Source organism: Hemitrygon akajei, chromosome 3 (assembly GCF_048418815.1).
Source record: "Hemitrygon akajei chromosome 3, sHemAka1.3, whole genome shotgun sequence".
Lineage (NCBI taxonomy): Eukaryota > Metazoa > Chordata > Chondrichthyes > Myliobatiformes > Dasyatidae > Hemitrygon > Hemitrygon akajei.
In genome coordinates, this window is record NC_133126.1 from 92,217,836 (window position 1) to 92,231,451 (window position 13,616).

The 13,616-nt window shown below is 44.4% G+C and overlaps 1 protein-coding gene across 2 annotated transcripts in view; it reads right to left on the bottom strand.

Moving 5' to 3' along the window:
* LOC140725199 (metastasis-associated protein MTA1-like) overlaps nt 1-13,616 on the bottom strand; it is a 161,178-nt gene that overhangs the window by 135,848 nt on the left and 11,714 nt on the right. For both annotated transcript variants that reach the window (XM_073040336.1, XM_073040337.1), the window contains exon 3: nt 8,008-8,101. In XM_073040336.1, coding sequence (XP_072896437.1) covers nt 8,008-8,101 — 94 coding nt within the window. The remainder of the gene's footprint in view (nt 1-8,007; nt 8,102-13,616) is intronic.

Here is a 13,616-nt window from a genome sequence, read left to right on the forward strand (position 1 = left end):
TTAACTTTGCACCAGCAATCAACTACACATTTACATTAATCCTGTTTATATTTCAAATTCTTTGCACAATCCCATCAGTTCCCTCCGCCCTGCAGCATCATCTCCCCTATACATTGGGGGCAACTTACAACAGCCAATTCATCTCCCAGTACACCTCTTTGGGATATGGGAGGAAAGCCATCTAATCACAGGGAGTAAGTGGAAATTCCAGACAAACACCACCCTTGGTCAGGACTGAACCCATGCCTCAGGCACCACGAGGCCGAAGCTCCACTTGTTGTGTCACTATGCAATCAAACTAAAAGGTTAGCAAGGTAAAGCTGCAATGCAGGGGGATGTACATGCATTCTAAACAGCATATCCAAAGCAAAATAGAGTGCCAAGCAATCTCACAATCAACGTACGAGATCAGAGATCTGTAATTCAGTCAGAGTCATGAATGGCAGTGGTCTTCTAAGGAGCTAAGTGCAAAGAGAATTACCTATCCTCGATTCCTCCTGAAATCCCTACCAGTCTCCAGCCAATTTGATTCACGCCACATGAATTTAAGGAACATCCAAGTGGGCCAGTTACAGCAAAGGCTGTGCAACCAGACAAAGTCATAGCTGTAGTTCGGAAGACCCGTGCTCCAGAATTAGCCTTACTTGTAGCCATGTTACTTGAACATTATAAGCACAGCTACAACACTGGCATTTATCTGACAACGTGGGAAACTGTTTGGGTGGATCCCGTCACAAAAAAATCCAAATCAAACTAATTATGAGCCAGCCACTCTCAATCAGCAGAAAAACAAGAGAAGGTTTTGTCAAGCCATCTTACTCACCAACATCCTGCTCAAACCTTCAGTTTGGCTTTTGCCAGGATTACTCAGCTCCAAATGACAGCTGAACTCGAGAAACAAGACAAGGTGAGTCTGACTGCCCTTGATCTTAAGGCAGTGTTTGATCAAACATGGCATCAAGGAGCCCTGGTAAACCTGAAGTCAGTGGCCACTGAGCGGGAAATATTCAAATGGTTAAGGGTCCTGCCTTATACATACGAAGATGGATATGGTTGCTGGTAGTCATCCCAGCTCAAGGACACTCATGACAGTGTTGTAAGCCCTTAAATGTTCCCACAATGACCTTCCTTCCATGGTAAAGTCAGTAATGAAGCCATTCACAAATCTTCCAACAACTGGAGCAGCCATGTCTGCATGGAACAAAACCCAAGCATAACTAACAAGTGCAGGTAACACCAAGTGCTAGCGAATTACCAGCTTCAACAAGAAAGAACTCATCACCTTCTCTTATTGCATTACCAGAAAGTACTGTCAGTCACGCCTGTGCTTAGGGCAGCAATTATCTCTGGTGGTGTCCAGGGCTTCCTTCATCATGTCAGTAGCTTCTGTCACTACTGTCAACCAGCAAGTCTTGGGTGGAGACCCGGGAATACTGTTGCACTCAGATGTAGGAGGATTCTTCACTGCTGTTTCCCTAACTGTTTTGTTATATCAGTCTGGGCTGCTACCTGGAGGACTGGTGGACTGACCTCTGCCCTTTGACCTGTTTGGCATGGGTGACCAGACACATTAATACTCTGGGTACAAGAACAGGTCCAATTCTGAATCTTCTGTGCCAAGTCACTCACTCATGAAGTCCCAAGACTTTCCATGCATCAACTCAGGAATAGAACTATCTCCAGATACCAGGACAAGAACAGCTGGGGAATAAAAGAACACGTTCATGTGCAAGGTAGACACACAAATTAGAGAAACGGAGGAATACGGATCCAACTTGATTGGTAATCCCTCCATTAACTGAGCGCTATGGCTGCAGTATACCCCATCTACAAAATACAATGCATTTACCCGCTCAGGCTACCTTGACAGTACCAGCTAAACCCACCACCTCTAGCACCAGGATAAGAACAGCAAAACCAAGAGACCACCACAAACTACAAGCTCCCTCCACTCATTTGGAATTATATCACTATTTCTTCATCACCACTGGTTTACAATCTTTGCCCAATAACATTATAGAAGAGGATAAGAATGATTTCAAGAAGGCAACTTACCAACACCTTCTCAAGAGCATTGACTGCTGGCTTTGATAGTGACACACAGATCTCAAAACTTAAGTAAAATATATGTTTGCAGATAGCTATACATGGGACAGTGAGGAAGAAAGTTGTGGGTGACCGGATGACACAAATGAACCGATAGAACATGGAACAATACAGCACAAGAATGTGCCCTTTGGTCCATGATGTCTGAGCTGAACGTGAGATCAAATTAAATTTCAGACATATTTAGTCTGCCTGAAAGCTGCTTAAATGTCACTATCATATCTGCTTCAACCACATCCCTTGGCAGCATATTCTGGGCACCTACAATTCTCAGTGTCAGAAGTTCTGCCCCATCCATACCCCTCAAACTTTCCCCCACTCGAATCCGGACTGCCCACCCTTATCTGTGTCTCTCATGAGCTTATAAACTTCTATTGGATCTCCCTTCAGCTCCTGACGCTCCAGAGGAAACAACCAAAGTTTATCCAACCTCTCCTTACCCTCTAAGGCAGGGTTTCCCCACCCTGGGGTTCACAGACCCCTTGCTTAATGACATCGATCCATGGCATAAAAGAGTTGGGAGCCCCTGCTCTGAAGTGGCTTTCCAACTCATACTCAATGCCCTAACCAATGAAAGCAGGTAGGCAAAGTGTCTTCTTTATCACCACTTATCACACTACCTACTTGCGTGACCACTTTCAGAGACCTATGGACTTGGACGCCAAAATCCCTCTGTACATCAGTTGATGGTCCTGCCATTAACTACACACTTCCCCCGTACATTTGACCTCCAAAGGTGCAACACTTCCCCGGATTAAACTCTATTTTCCACTTCTCCGACCATATCTCTAACTAATCTAAATCCTGGGAGATCCTGCTTTCTCTGGCGGACCGAGCGTAGGTGTTCAGCGAAACAGTCTCCCAGTCTGCGTCGGGTCTCACCAATATATAAAAGGCCACACCGGGAGCACCGGACGCAGTATACCATACCAGCCGACTCACAGGTGAAGTGTCGCCTCACCTGGAAGGACTGTCTGGGGCCCTGAATGGTGGCAACAGAGGAAGTGTAAAGGCAGGTGTAGCACTTGTTCCGCTTACAAGGATAAGTGCCGGGATTGAGATCAGTGGGAAGATACGAATGGACAAGGGAGTCACGTAAAGAGCAATCCCTGCGGAAAGCAGAAAGAGCGGGGGAGCGAAAGATGTGCTTGGTGGTGGGGTCCCATTGGAGGTGGCATAAGTTACAGAGAATTATACGTTGGATCCGGAGGCTGGTGGGATAGTAGGTGAGGACAAGGGGAACCCTATCCCTAGTGGGGTGGCGGGCGGATGGGGTGAGAGCAGATGTGCGTGAAATGGGAGAGATGTATTTGAGAGCAGAGTTGATGGTGGAGGAAGGGAAGCCCCTTTCTTTGAAGAACGTTGACATCTCCTTCGTCCTGGAATGAAAAGCCTCATTCTGAGAGCAGATGCGGCAGAGATGGAGGAATTGCAAGAAGGGGATGGCATTTTTGCAAGAGACAGGGTGGGAAGATGTCCAGGTAGCTGTGAGAATTCGTAGGTTTATAGTAGACATCAGTTGATAAGCAGTCTCCAGAGATCAGAAAGATCAAGGAAGGGAGGAAGGTGTCGAAAATGGACCAGGTAAATTTGATGGCAGGGTGAAAATTGGAGGCAAAGTTAATGAAGACAACGAGCTCAGCATGCCAATGCAGTCATCGATGTAGCGAAGGAAAAGTGGGGGACTGATACCGACACCTCCCTTCCCTTTCTTGATCCTCCCCTTCCTCCACCATCAACTCTGCTCCCAAACGCATCTCTCCCATTTCACACACATCTGCCCTCACCCCATCCGCCCGCCACCCCACTCGGGATAGGGTTCCCCTTGTCCCTTGTCCTCTGTCCTCACCTACCACCCCACCAGCTTCCATGTCTAACATATAATTCTCCGTAACTTCCGCCACCTCCAATGGGATCCCACCACCAAGCACATCCCCCCCTCTTTCTGCTTTCCACAGGGATCGCTCCCTAAGCGACTACCTTGTCCATTTGTCCCCCCCATCCCTTCCCACCGATCCCCCTCCCGGCACTTATCCTTGTAAGCACTAAGCGAGCAATAAAGAAAGGGAAGGTAGATTATGAAAATAAACTAGCACAAAATATAAAAGTGGATAGTAAAAGTTTATATCATTATATAAAGCAGAAGAGAGTGGCTAAAGTGACCACAGGTCCCTCAGAGGATGAGAAGTGGGGTTTGATATTGGGTAATGAGGAAATGACAGAGGTTTGAATGACTATTTTGTGTTGGTCTTCATGGTGGCGGGCACATTCATATGCCAAAGGGAGATGTTATGGATGTGATTGAAGGTGAGGACCTCGATACAATAGCTATCACTAAAGAGGTAATGTTGAGCAAACTAATGGGCCTGAAGATAGATAAGTCCCTTGGTCCTGATGGAAGAAATGGCAAAAGTTATACTAGAGGCTTTGGTGATAATTTACCATAATTCTCTGGACTCTGGGCAGGTCCTGGCAGATTGGAAGAAGGCAAATGACACACCACTGTTCAAGAAAGGATGTAGGCAAAATACAGGTAACTATAGGCCAGTTAGTTTAACATCTGTAATTGGGAAAAAGCTTGAAGATATCATTAAAGAAATAGCAAGAAGAAATGGATCCATCAGGCAGACACAACATGGATTCAGCAAAGGCAGGTCCTATATGACAAACTTACTGAAGTTCTTTGAGAATATAACGGGGTCAATGCATAGAGGGGAACAGATGGATGTTACTTACTTTTTCCAGAAGGTGTTCGAAAAGGTGCCGCATGAAAGACTTATCCATAAGATAAGGATGCATAGATTTGGGGGTGATGTATTAGCATGGATAGACAATTGGTTAACTAATAGAAAGCAGAGAGTTGGTTACATGGGTGTTTCTCTGGTTGGCAATCAGTGGTGAGTGGTGTGCCGCAGGGGTCAGTGCTGGGCCCGCAACAGTTCACTACATACATTAACAATCTGGAAGAGGGAATTGATTGTAGTGTATCTAAGTTTACTGATGACACTAAATTGAGTGGGGGGAAAAAAATTGTGCAGAGGATACGGAGAGTCTGCAGAGAGATTTAGATAGATTAAGTGAGTGCAGAAGGGTCTGGCAGATGGAATACAATATTGGTAAATGTGGGTCATCTACTTTGGAAGGAAGAATGGAAGAGCAGATTATTATTTAAATGGTAAAAGATTGCAGCATGCTGCTGTGCAGAAGGGAGTGCTTGTGCATGAATCACAAAAGGTTGGTTTGCAGGTGCAGCAGGCTGTCAAGAAGGCAAATGGGATGTTGGCCAATGCTAGAGGGATTGAATTTAAGAGCAGGGCAGTTATGCTGCAACTGTGCAGGGTACTGGTGAGGCTGCATCTGGAGTACTGCATGAGGTTCCGGTCTCCTCACTTGAGGAAGGATATACTGGCTTTGGAGGTTTAGAGGAAGTTCACCAGGTTGATTCCAGGGATGAGGAGGTTAGACTATGAGGAAAAACTGAGTTGTCTGGGACGGTACTCACTGGAATTCAGAAGAATGACAGGAGATCATATAGAAACATATAAAATTACGAAAGGATAGATAAGAAAGAGGCAGGGAGGTTTCCACTGGTAGGTGAGACTAGAACGAGGGGACATAGCCTCAAGATTCGGGGGAGTAGATTTAGAACGGTGTTGAGGAGGAACTCCATTTCCCAGAGAGTGGTGAATCTGTGGAATTCTCTGCCCAATGAAGCAGTGGAGGCTACCTCAATGAATACATTTAAGATAAGATTGGATAGATTTTTGTATTGAAGGGGAATTAAGGGTTATGGGGAAAGGGCAGGTAGGTGGAGATGAGTCCATGGCCAGATCAGCCACGATCATATTGAATGGTGGAGCAGGCTCAGTGGGCCAGATGGCCGAACCCTGCTCCTATTTCTTATGTTCTTATGTTCAGTAGCCTGGATTCAATTCTGTCCTCCGGTGCTGTCCACGCAGGTTGAGCAGATACTCACTATGACCACTTAGCTTTCTGCCCACATCCCAAAGATATGGGGGTTGGTAGGACAAATGGCCACAGTGCCTCCACAGTGACAGGGCAAGTGAAGTTATCCCCTCTGGTTCTAGAGCCTGATGGTTGAAGGATAATAACTGTTTCTAAACCTGGTGATGTGAGTCCTGAGGCTTCTGTACCTTCTTCCTGATGATAGCAGTGAGAAGAGAGCATGACCTGGGTGGTGGGAGTCCCTGATGATTGATGTAGCTTTCGTGCAACAGCGTTTTGTGTAGATGTGCTCAATGGTGGAGAGAGCTTTACCTGTGCTGGACTGGGCCATATCCATTACTTTTTGTAGGATTTTCCATTCAAGGGCATTGGTGTTTTCATACCAGGCTGTGATGCAGCCAGTCAATATACTCTCCACCACACATGTATAGAAGTTTGTCAAAGTTTTAGATGTCGTGCCAAATCTCCGCAAACTCCTAAGGAAGTAGAGGTGCTTCCTTGCTTTCTTTGTATTTGGACTTACATGCTGAGCCCAGGACAGGTGCTCCAAAATAATAACCCCTAGGAACTTACAGTTGCTAACTCTCTCCACCTCTGATCCTCTTGTTTCCCTCTCCTGAAGTCTATGAACAGTTCTTTGGTCTTGCTGACATTGAGTAAGAGGTTGTTGTGGCGCCACTCAGCCAGGTTTTCAATCTCCCTCCTATATGCTCATTCAACACTGCCTTTGATCTGGCCTATGACATCAGCAAGCTTGAACATGGCATTGGAGCTGTGCTCAGCCACACAGTCATTAGTGTAAAATGAGTAGAGCAGGGGGCTAATACACAGCCTTGCTCACCTGTGCTGATGGTGGAGGAAATGTTTTTGCCAATCCGAGCTGCAAGTGAGGTATGCATGATCCAATTGCACAAGGAAGTACTGAGGCCAAGGTCTTGGAGCTTAATGATTAGTATTGAGGGGACGATGGTACTGAATGCTGCGCTGTAGTCAAACCTGATGTACGCAGCTTTGCTGTCCAGCTGTTCCAGGGTTGAGTGAGGAGCCAAGGAGATGACGTTTGTTGTAGACCTGTTGCTCCAGTCGGCAAATTGGAGCAGACCTAAGTTGCTTCTTGGGCAGGAGCTGATACGTTTCATTACCAACCGCTCAAAATACTTCATCACTGTAGATGTGTTACTGGGCAATAGTCATCAAGGCAGATCAACGCGCTCTTCCTGGGCACCAGTATAACTGAAGCCTGCTTGAAGCAGGTGGATACCACACAGTCAAAGTGAGAGGTTAAAGATCTCAGTGAACATGCCAGTCAGATGATCAGCACAGGTCTTTATTACCTGGCCAAGTGCTCATCTGGGCTGGATGTTTTTTGTGGGTTCACTTCCTGAAGGCTGTTCACACTTTGGCTTCAGAGACTGAAATTACAGGATCATCGGGGGTTGTGGGAGTTCATGATGGTTCCTCCAGGCTTTGACAGTCAAATCGAGCGTAGAAGGCATTGAGCTCATCTGGAAGTGAAACCCTGCTGTCTCCTACGTTGCTTGATTTAACTTTATAAGAGGGATAGCATTCAAGCCCTGCCACACCTGCCAAGCATCCTTCCTCGATTCAAGTTTGGTCCTGCATTGCCTCTTCACCCGTGAGATGGCTTTCCGGAGGCTGTACCTGGACCTCTTACAACTTTCTTGACAGTTACCTCACCGGTGCTCAGCTTGGCTCTTGACCTTATTTAAAATTTCACTCCAAACATAAACATCAAAATTCTAGCAGCAGTATCTTTGGGACTAAAGCAACACCACAACAAGTGTGACATCGAGGAGGAATAATACCACTGCGAAAAACCTGGGGAACGCATCTCTCCACCAGCTTTTCAGAGTGGTGGGACAGGCTTTGTAGACAATGTCATATTAAACATTTACATTATGTTAAAACGCTTACTTGCATGTTTGTCGGCAAGTGCAATCAGACTGCTCGAAATGTCTCGTCTCCGGTAGAAGCACACACACTTTGCTTCCACATTGCCATTAACAGTCTAAAAAGGTGAAAGAGAGTGAAGAGAATTAGATTGTGTAAGTGTATTGTAGAAAGTTAATGTGTTTCACGCACATACCAGTGATAATAAACCCGATTCCGATTCTGATTCTGAAAATAGTGACAAAAGGGCTCCACGGACAAGCAATGTAGAAATGCTACAACAGTAGTTCACAAACTTTCTTGGGTTAACATCTCTTTTGCTCCCAGTCCACATTCCCCAACACACCCCTCTTCCTTTCTGGCCATTATAAAAACAACAAAGGATTTTGATTTACAATGCACAGTAAATAATTATATCTGAGGAAGAATGGACAATAATATGGAGGTATCAATGGAAGTGTACCAGTTCACAGAAATGGATGGAGTTTGGATGGAAAAACTTGATAAGATATTTTATTACACACTCTCAGAAATCCCATTATGTTTGCTGGAGAAATTGTGGAAATCAAAATGCAAATCATTATCATATTTTTTGAGACTGCCCTGTTATCAAAAACTATTGGAGGGGGATACACAATGCCCTACAAGACATCTTTAAATGTGAAATACCCTTAGAGAGTAAGACCATATATTTTGGATATATACCTCAAGAATGGTTGAAAAGAGATAAATATTTAATGAATATACTGTTGGTGGCTGGTAAAAAGACTCTTACTAGGAAATGGTTATCACAGGAGAGCCCAACTTTAAATGCATGGATGGAAATTACAATGGACATTTACAAAATGGAGAAGATAACAGCATGTTAATCATAAGCTGGAGCAATTTGATTCATACTGGGAAAAATGGTTTAACTACATAATGCCTCATAGGCCTGATTTTATTCTTACAAATCAATGAAACTGTTGTAAAAAAAAAGATCACTCCCTACTTGTACATAGTTCTTGCCTTTTACTTGTTTTTTCTTTCCACTCTTTTCTATAAGTGTATACCTCAGATAAATACTTTGTGGAGATTTGTGATATATATGATTATATGATATATATGTACAATGTCTGAAATACATCTTATGAAAATGTTTGATGATGAACTTCAATAAAAAAATTATAACTGCAAATTCAGGGCAGTGACAAATAGTTGTAAAAATTGTTCAAATCTATTTAAAGCTGCAAATAAAATTATTTCTTTATTTAATTACTTTAAAAACAATTTTCATCAGCAATTTTAGAACATACATTAGTAGTGCAACTAGTCACTATTTCATTGCTTTTTGAGCTTTCAGTGAGGTAGCTGATATCTCACTGTGTGGTGCAGTGATATCAGCTTCTCCAGCATCAGGCTGAATGTCACTGAGAAGGAGTCTCAGAACCCCACGTTCAGAGATGTGCCGTCTGTTTCGTTGCTTTGAAAGAAGTTGGGCGACTGCACTGAAACCACGCTCCACTAAATATGATGTTGGAAAGCAACATTTTGACCTTTTTCCACAGTGCAGGATAGCATTCAGAGATTGCTTTCTGCAACCAAAAGTCTAAATATGATTCTCTGAAGCTCAGCTTCAGCTCAGTCATTTCGTATCAAGATCAATTCCTCCTCCATCCTGCCTGTTAATTCCTCATTACAAGTATTACAAGCAGCCCAGAGCATATTGAGGCGATTGAGCCTAATGTTTGGATGTTTTAACTCTACTCCTCAGCTTTTTAAAACTTTTTCACACAACAGAATCATTAGCTACTGTTGGTTGCTTGGTTCTGGTATAAGTCCATATTTCAGACACTCCACACTATACAGGGCCCTGGTAGAAGACTTTGTGAAATGGTGTGAGCTGAATCATCTGCAGCTCAACATCAGTAAGACAAAGGAGATGGTGATGGACTTTCAGAAGACTAAGCCTGCACTGCTGTCTGTTACTATCGATGGTGAGGATCTGGACACAGTGAGGACCTACTAGTACCTGGGGTTGCACCTAGATGGCAGACTTGAGTGGAGCACCAACACAGGCTGTTTTCAAGAAATGGCAGAGTCACCTCTACTTCCTGAGGAGACTCAAGCCCTTGGAGTCTGCAGGCCTCTCCTTCACATGTTCTACCAATACGTTGTCGCCAGTACAATCTGCTATGCAATGGTGTGCTGGGGCAATGGCATAACACAGGTTATGTCTAATCAATAAACTGATTAGAAAGGCTCTGGTTCAATTCCAAGAGTCAAACTGGACCCACTGGAGGCTGTGGTAGAACAAAAGATGCTCTGGAAAATCCTGGCAATTCTGTACAGTGTTTCTCACCCTCTGCATGCCACCTTGGCTGAACAGAGGAGCACTTTTAGTAATAGACTAAGACTGTGCTGCTCCAAAGAGCGCTATACGAGGTCACTCTTACCCTCGGCCATTAGACTCTATAATGAGTCAATCTATAGCAGGAGTTACGATGACCCCCTCCTGTTAAACTCTTCGAGGTAACTTATTTTCTATTCTTTCTTGCTTCTCTTCTAATATTCGTATATCTGTGCACTTGTAATGCTACTGTGACACTGTAATTTCCTTTGGGATCAATAAAGTATTTATCTATACTCTCTACACTTCTCCTTTCGGTCTGCTTCTGCCTTTATCCTTATGGATTAACAAGCACAGTCAATGCCTACTGTTTAGGTGCAACCTCAAGCACTGCAACTAATAAAGGGAAAAGTTATGACGTCATCAGAGCTCAGGCAAAATTTGACTCACTGCCTGAAGCTACATAAAGTGGGGTAGTGGGGTTGTGCCATGGCATTGAGAAATGTGGTCAAGACCATTCTAAAGGGCAGATTCTGAAATTTACCCCACTGAACATCATGCCCTAATTCACAGAATGCATGATTAGAGTATGGGAACCGTATTAGCTGACACTGTACTGCGGTAATGAACAGCGATAATGCGTGGGCTGGGCCCGGAAATAACACGATCTCTTCAGTTCAGATTTCTCATGATATGCCTAATACAGAAGTGTCACATTGCTTTTCAACAACTATAACACGCTTTGATCAAAGTCTAAGAGATCAGTGGGTTAGCAAGAGATGAGGTGATTACGTGATTACTGTAAACAATAAGGTACAGAGGATCAAATTTTTATAAATAAGTAATTTGTTTTTTAATTAAGCCTAATCCCTCAGCCGCCCCCTTCCCACAATGTGCCTTCCACTGCCCCTTTATCTTTATCACCCCACCATTAGAAATTCCAACCACCCTCGGGGGGGGGGGGGGGAGGGAGAGGGGGCTATATCATCTATTTCGGGAACCACTGTGCCACAATGTGGAACAGATTAAGAAAGCTCCTCTGAAATGGCATTTGTCTGCCACTATCTGCTAAATTACCGCATTAATGGCCACCTCTCCTCACCCTCCTGTCCATGCCTGGGGCTCAGCTGCAAAAACACCAAACAACTTTGCTGTCCACTACCTGATTTGGTTCAGCCCTATTCTCATTTCCTATCCACCCTGCTTACCTCTCCCCCACACCTTACCCCTAACCTTCCCTCGAAGAAATAAATCACCTCCCACCACCATCAAAATCCTGAAAATCTCCTCCCAACAGCATCAGAGGTATGCTCGTCCCTCAAGAACTGTGGCAGCTCACCACGACCTTCTCAAGAGCAAACAGAGATAGGTAATTAAACGTTGACCCCAGTCTACAAAGTCCACTGAATGAATAATAAAAAAGTCACTGCACTGCCTTTTTCCCAAAGACATTTCCTTGACTAATGTTTCTAATCACTTGAAACCATTCATAAACAAATCTCACACGTTTCCCACTCTACTGCAATCATCTCCCACCGCGGCTTTCATCAGTGGTCCTACATCCCCCAACCCCACTACTCACTAATCAATGGACATCTTGGCAGCTTCACGTCTGAACATCTCTCTTTCATCACTGTCCCTTGCTCTAGCTGTTTCTGCTGCTTGCCACAACCATGTGTTTTCTATGAAGCGTGTTTCACCTTGTCCCTTAAAATACACTCTCCCTCCTGAGTAACTCTACCTAATTACATATCATTTCAGCCAGTGCATTCCTCATGGTTGGGGGTGGCTGAAAGTCATGGAAGGCCAAAGGCTTTTCCATGTTCTTTATAGGCTGTTATATTTTGTAAATCCAAGACATAAAACTAATCTAAAGAAAAACACGGAGCTGGGAAAACTTCATTCTTTACTTTTAGTGTGGCACACAAGTATGACGGGGTGACGTGATGATGTATGCCATCATTCACATACTTTTACATAGAACGGGCAATGAATTATGTAAACAAAGAATGCTTAATCAAACAATATATTTTCAATATTACTGAAATATTAAATACACAACAGAGGCCTCACCAGAAACCTGGTTTGTGGAGCTACTCTTTCATTTCCTTGAGATACTCAGTTTTACCACATCCTTTATCATGCTAATTGCATGGCTCTACTTGTCTAACTCAGTTTCAATCTGCCACTTCACTTTTGCAGCACCCTCACTTTTTGAATCCTAAATCGAAGTTATTCTCACCTACCACCTCTGAAGCCTAAAGATAAATAGCCTTTCTCATCTCCAACACCATCACACTGAGCACAGGGGCCCCCAGGGCTGTGTGCTCAGTCCACTGCTGTTCACTCTGCTGACCCACGACTGTGCTGCAACACACAGCTCTAACCACATCATCAAGTTCGCCGATGACACGACCATGGTGGGTCTCATCAGCAAGAACAACGAGTCAGCTTACAGAGAGGAGGTGCAGCGGCTAACGGACTGGTGCAGAGCCAACAACCTGTTTCTGAATGTGAACAAAACAAGAGATGGTTGTTGACTTCAGGAGGGCACGGAGCGACCACTCCCTGCTGAACATCGACAGCTCCTCCATAGAGATCGTTAAGAGCACCAAATTTCTTGGTGTTCCCCTGATGAAGAATCTCACCCGGTCCCTCAACACCAGCTCCATAGCAAAGAAAGCCCAGCAGTGTCTCTACTTTCTGCGAAGGCTGAGGAAAGTCCATCTCCCACCCCCCATCCTCATCACATTCTACAGGGGTTGTATTGAGAGCATCCTGAGCAGCTGCATCACTGCCTGGTTCGGAAATTGCACCATCTCGGATCGCAAGACCCTGCAGCGGATAGTGAGGTCAGCTGAGAAGATCATTGGGGTCTCTCTTCCCACCATTACGGACATTTACACTACACGCAGCATCCACAAAGCAAACAGCATTATGAAGGACCCCACACACCCCTCATACAAACTCTTCTCCCTCCAGCTGTCTGGAAAAAGGCACCAAAGCATTCGGGCTCTCACGACCAGACTATGTAACAGTTTCTTCCCCCAGGCAATCAGATTCCTCAATACCCAGAGCCTGGACTGACACCTTACTGCCTTATTGTCTTGTTTATTATTTATTGTAATGCCTGCACTGTTTTGTGCACTTTATGCAGTCCTGGGTAGGTCTGTAGTCTAGTGTAGTTTTTTTTCTGTGTTGTTTTTTACGTAGTTCAGTCTAGTTTTTGTACTGTGTCATGTAACACCGTGGTCCTGAAAAAACGTTGTCTCATTTTTACTATGTACTGTACCAGCAGTTATGG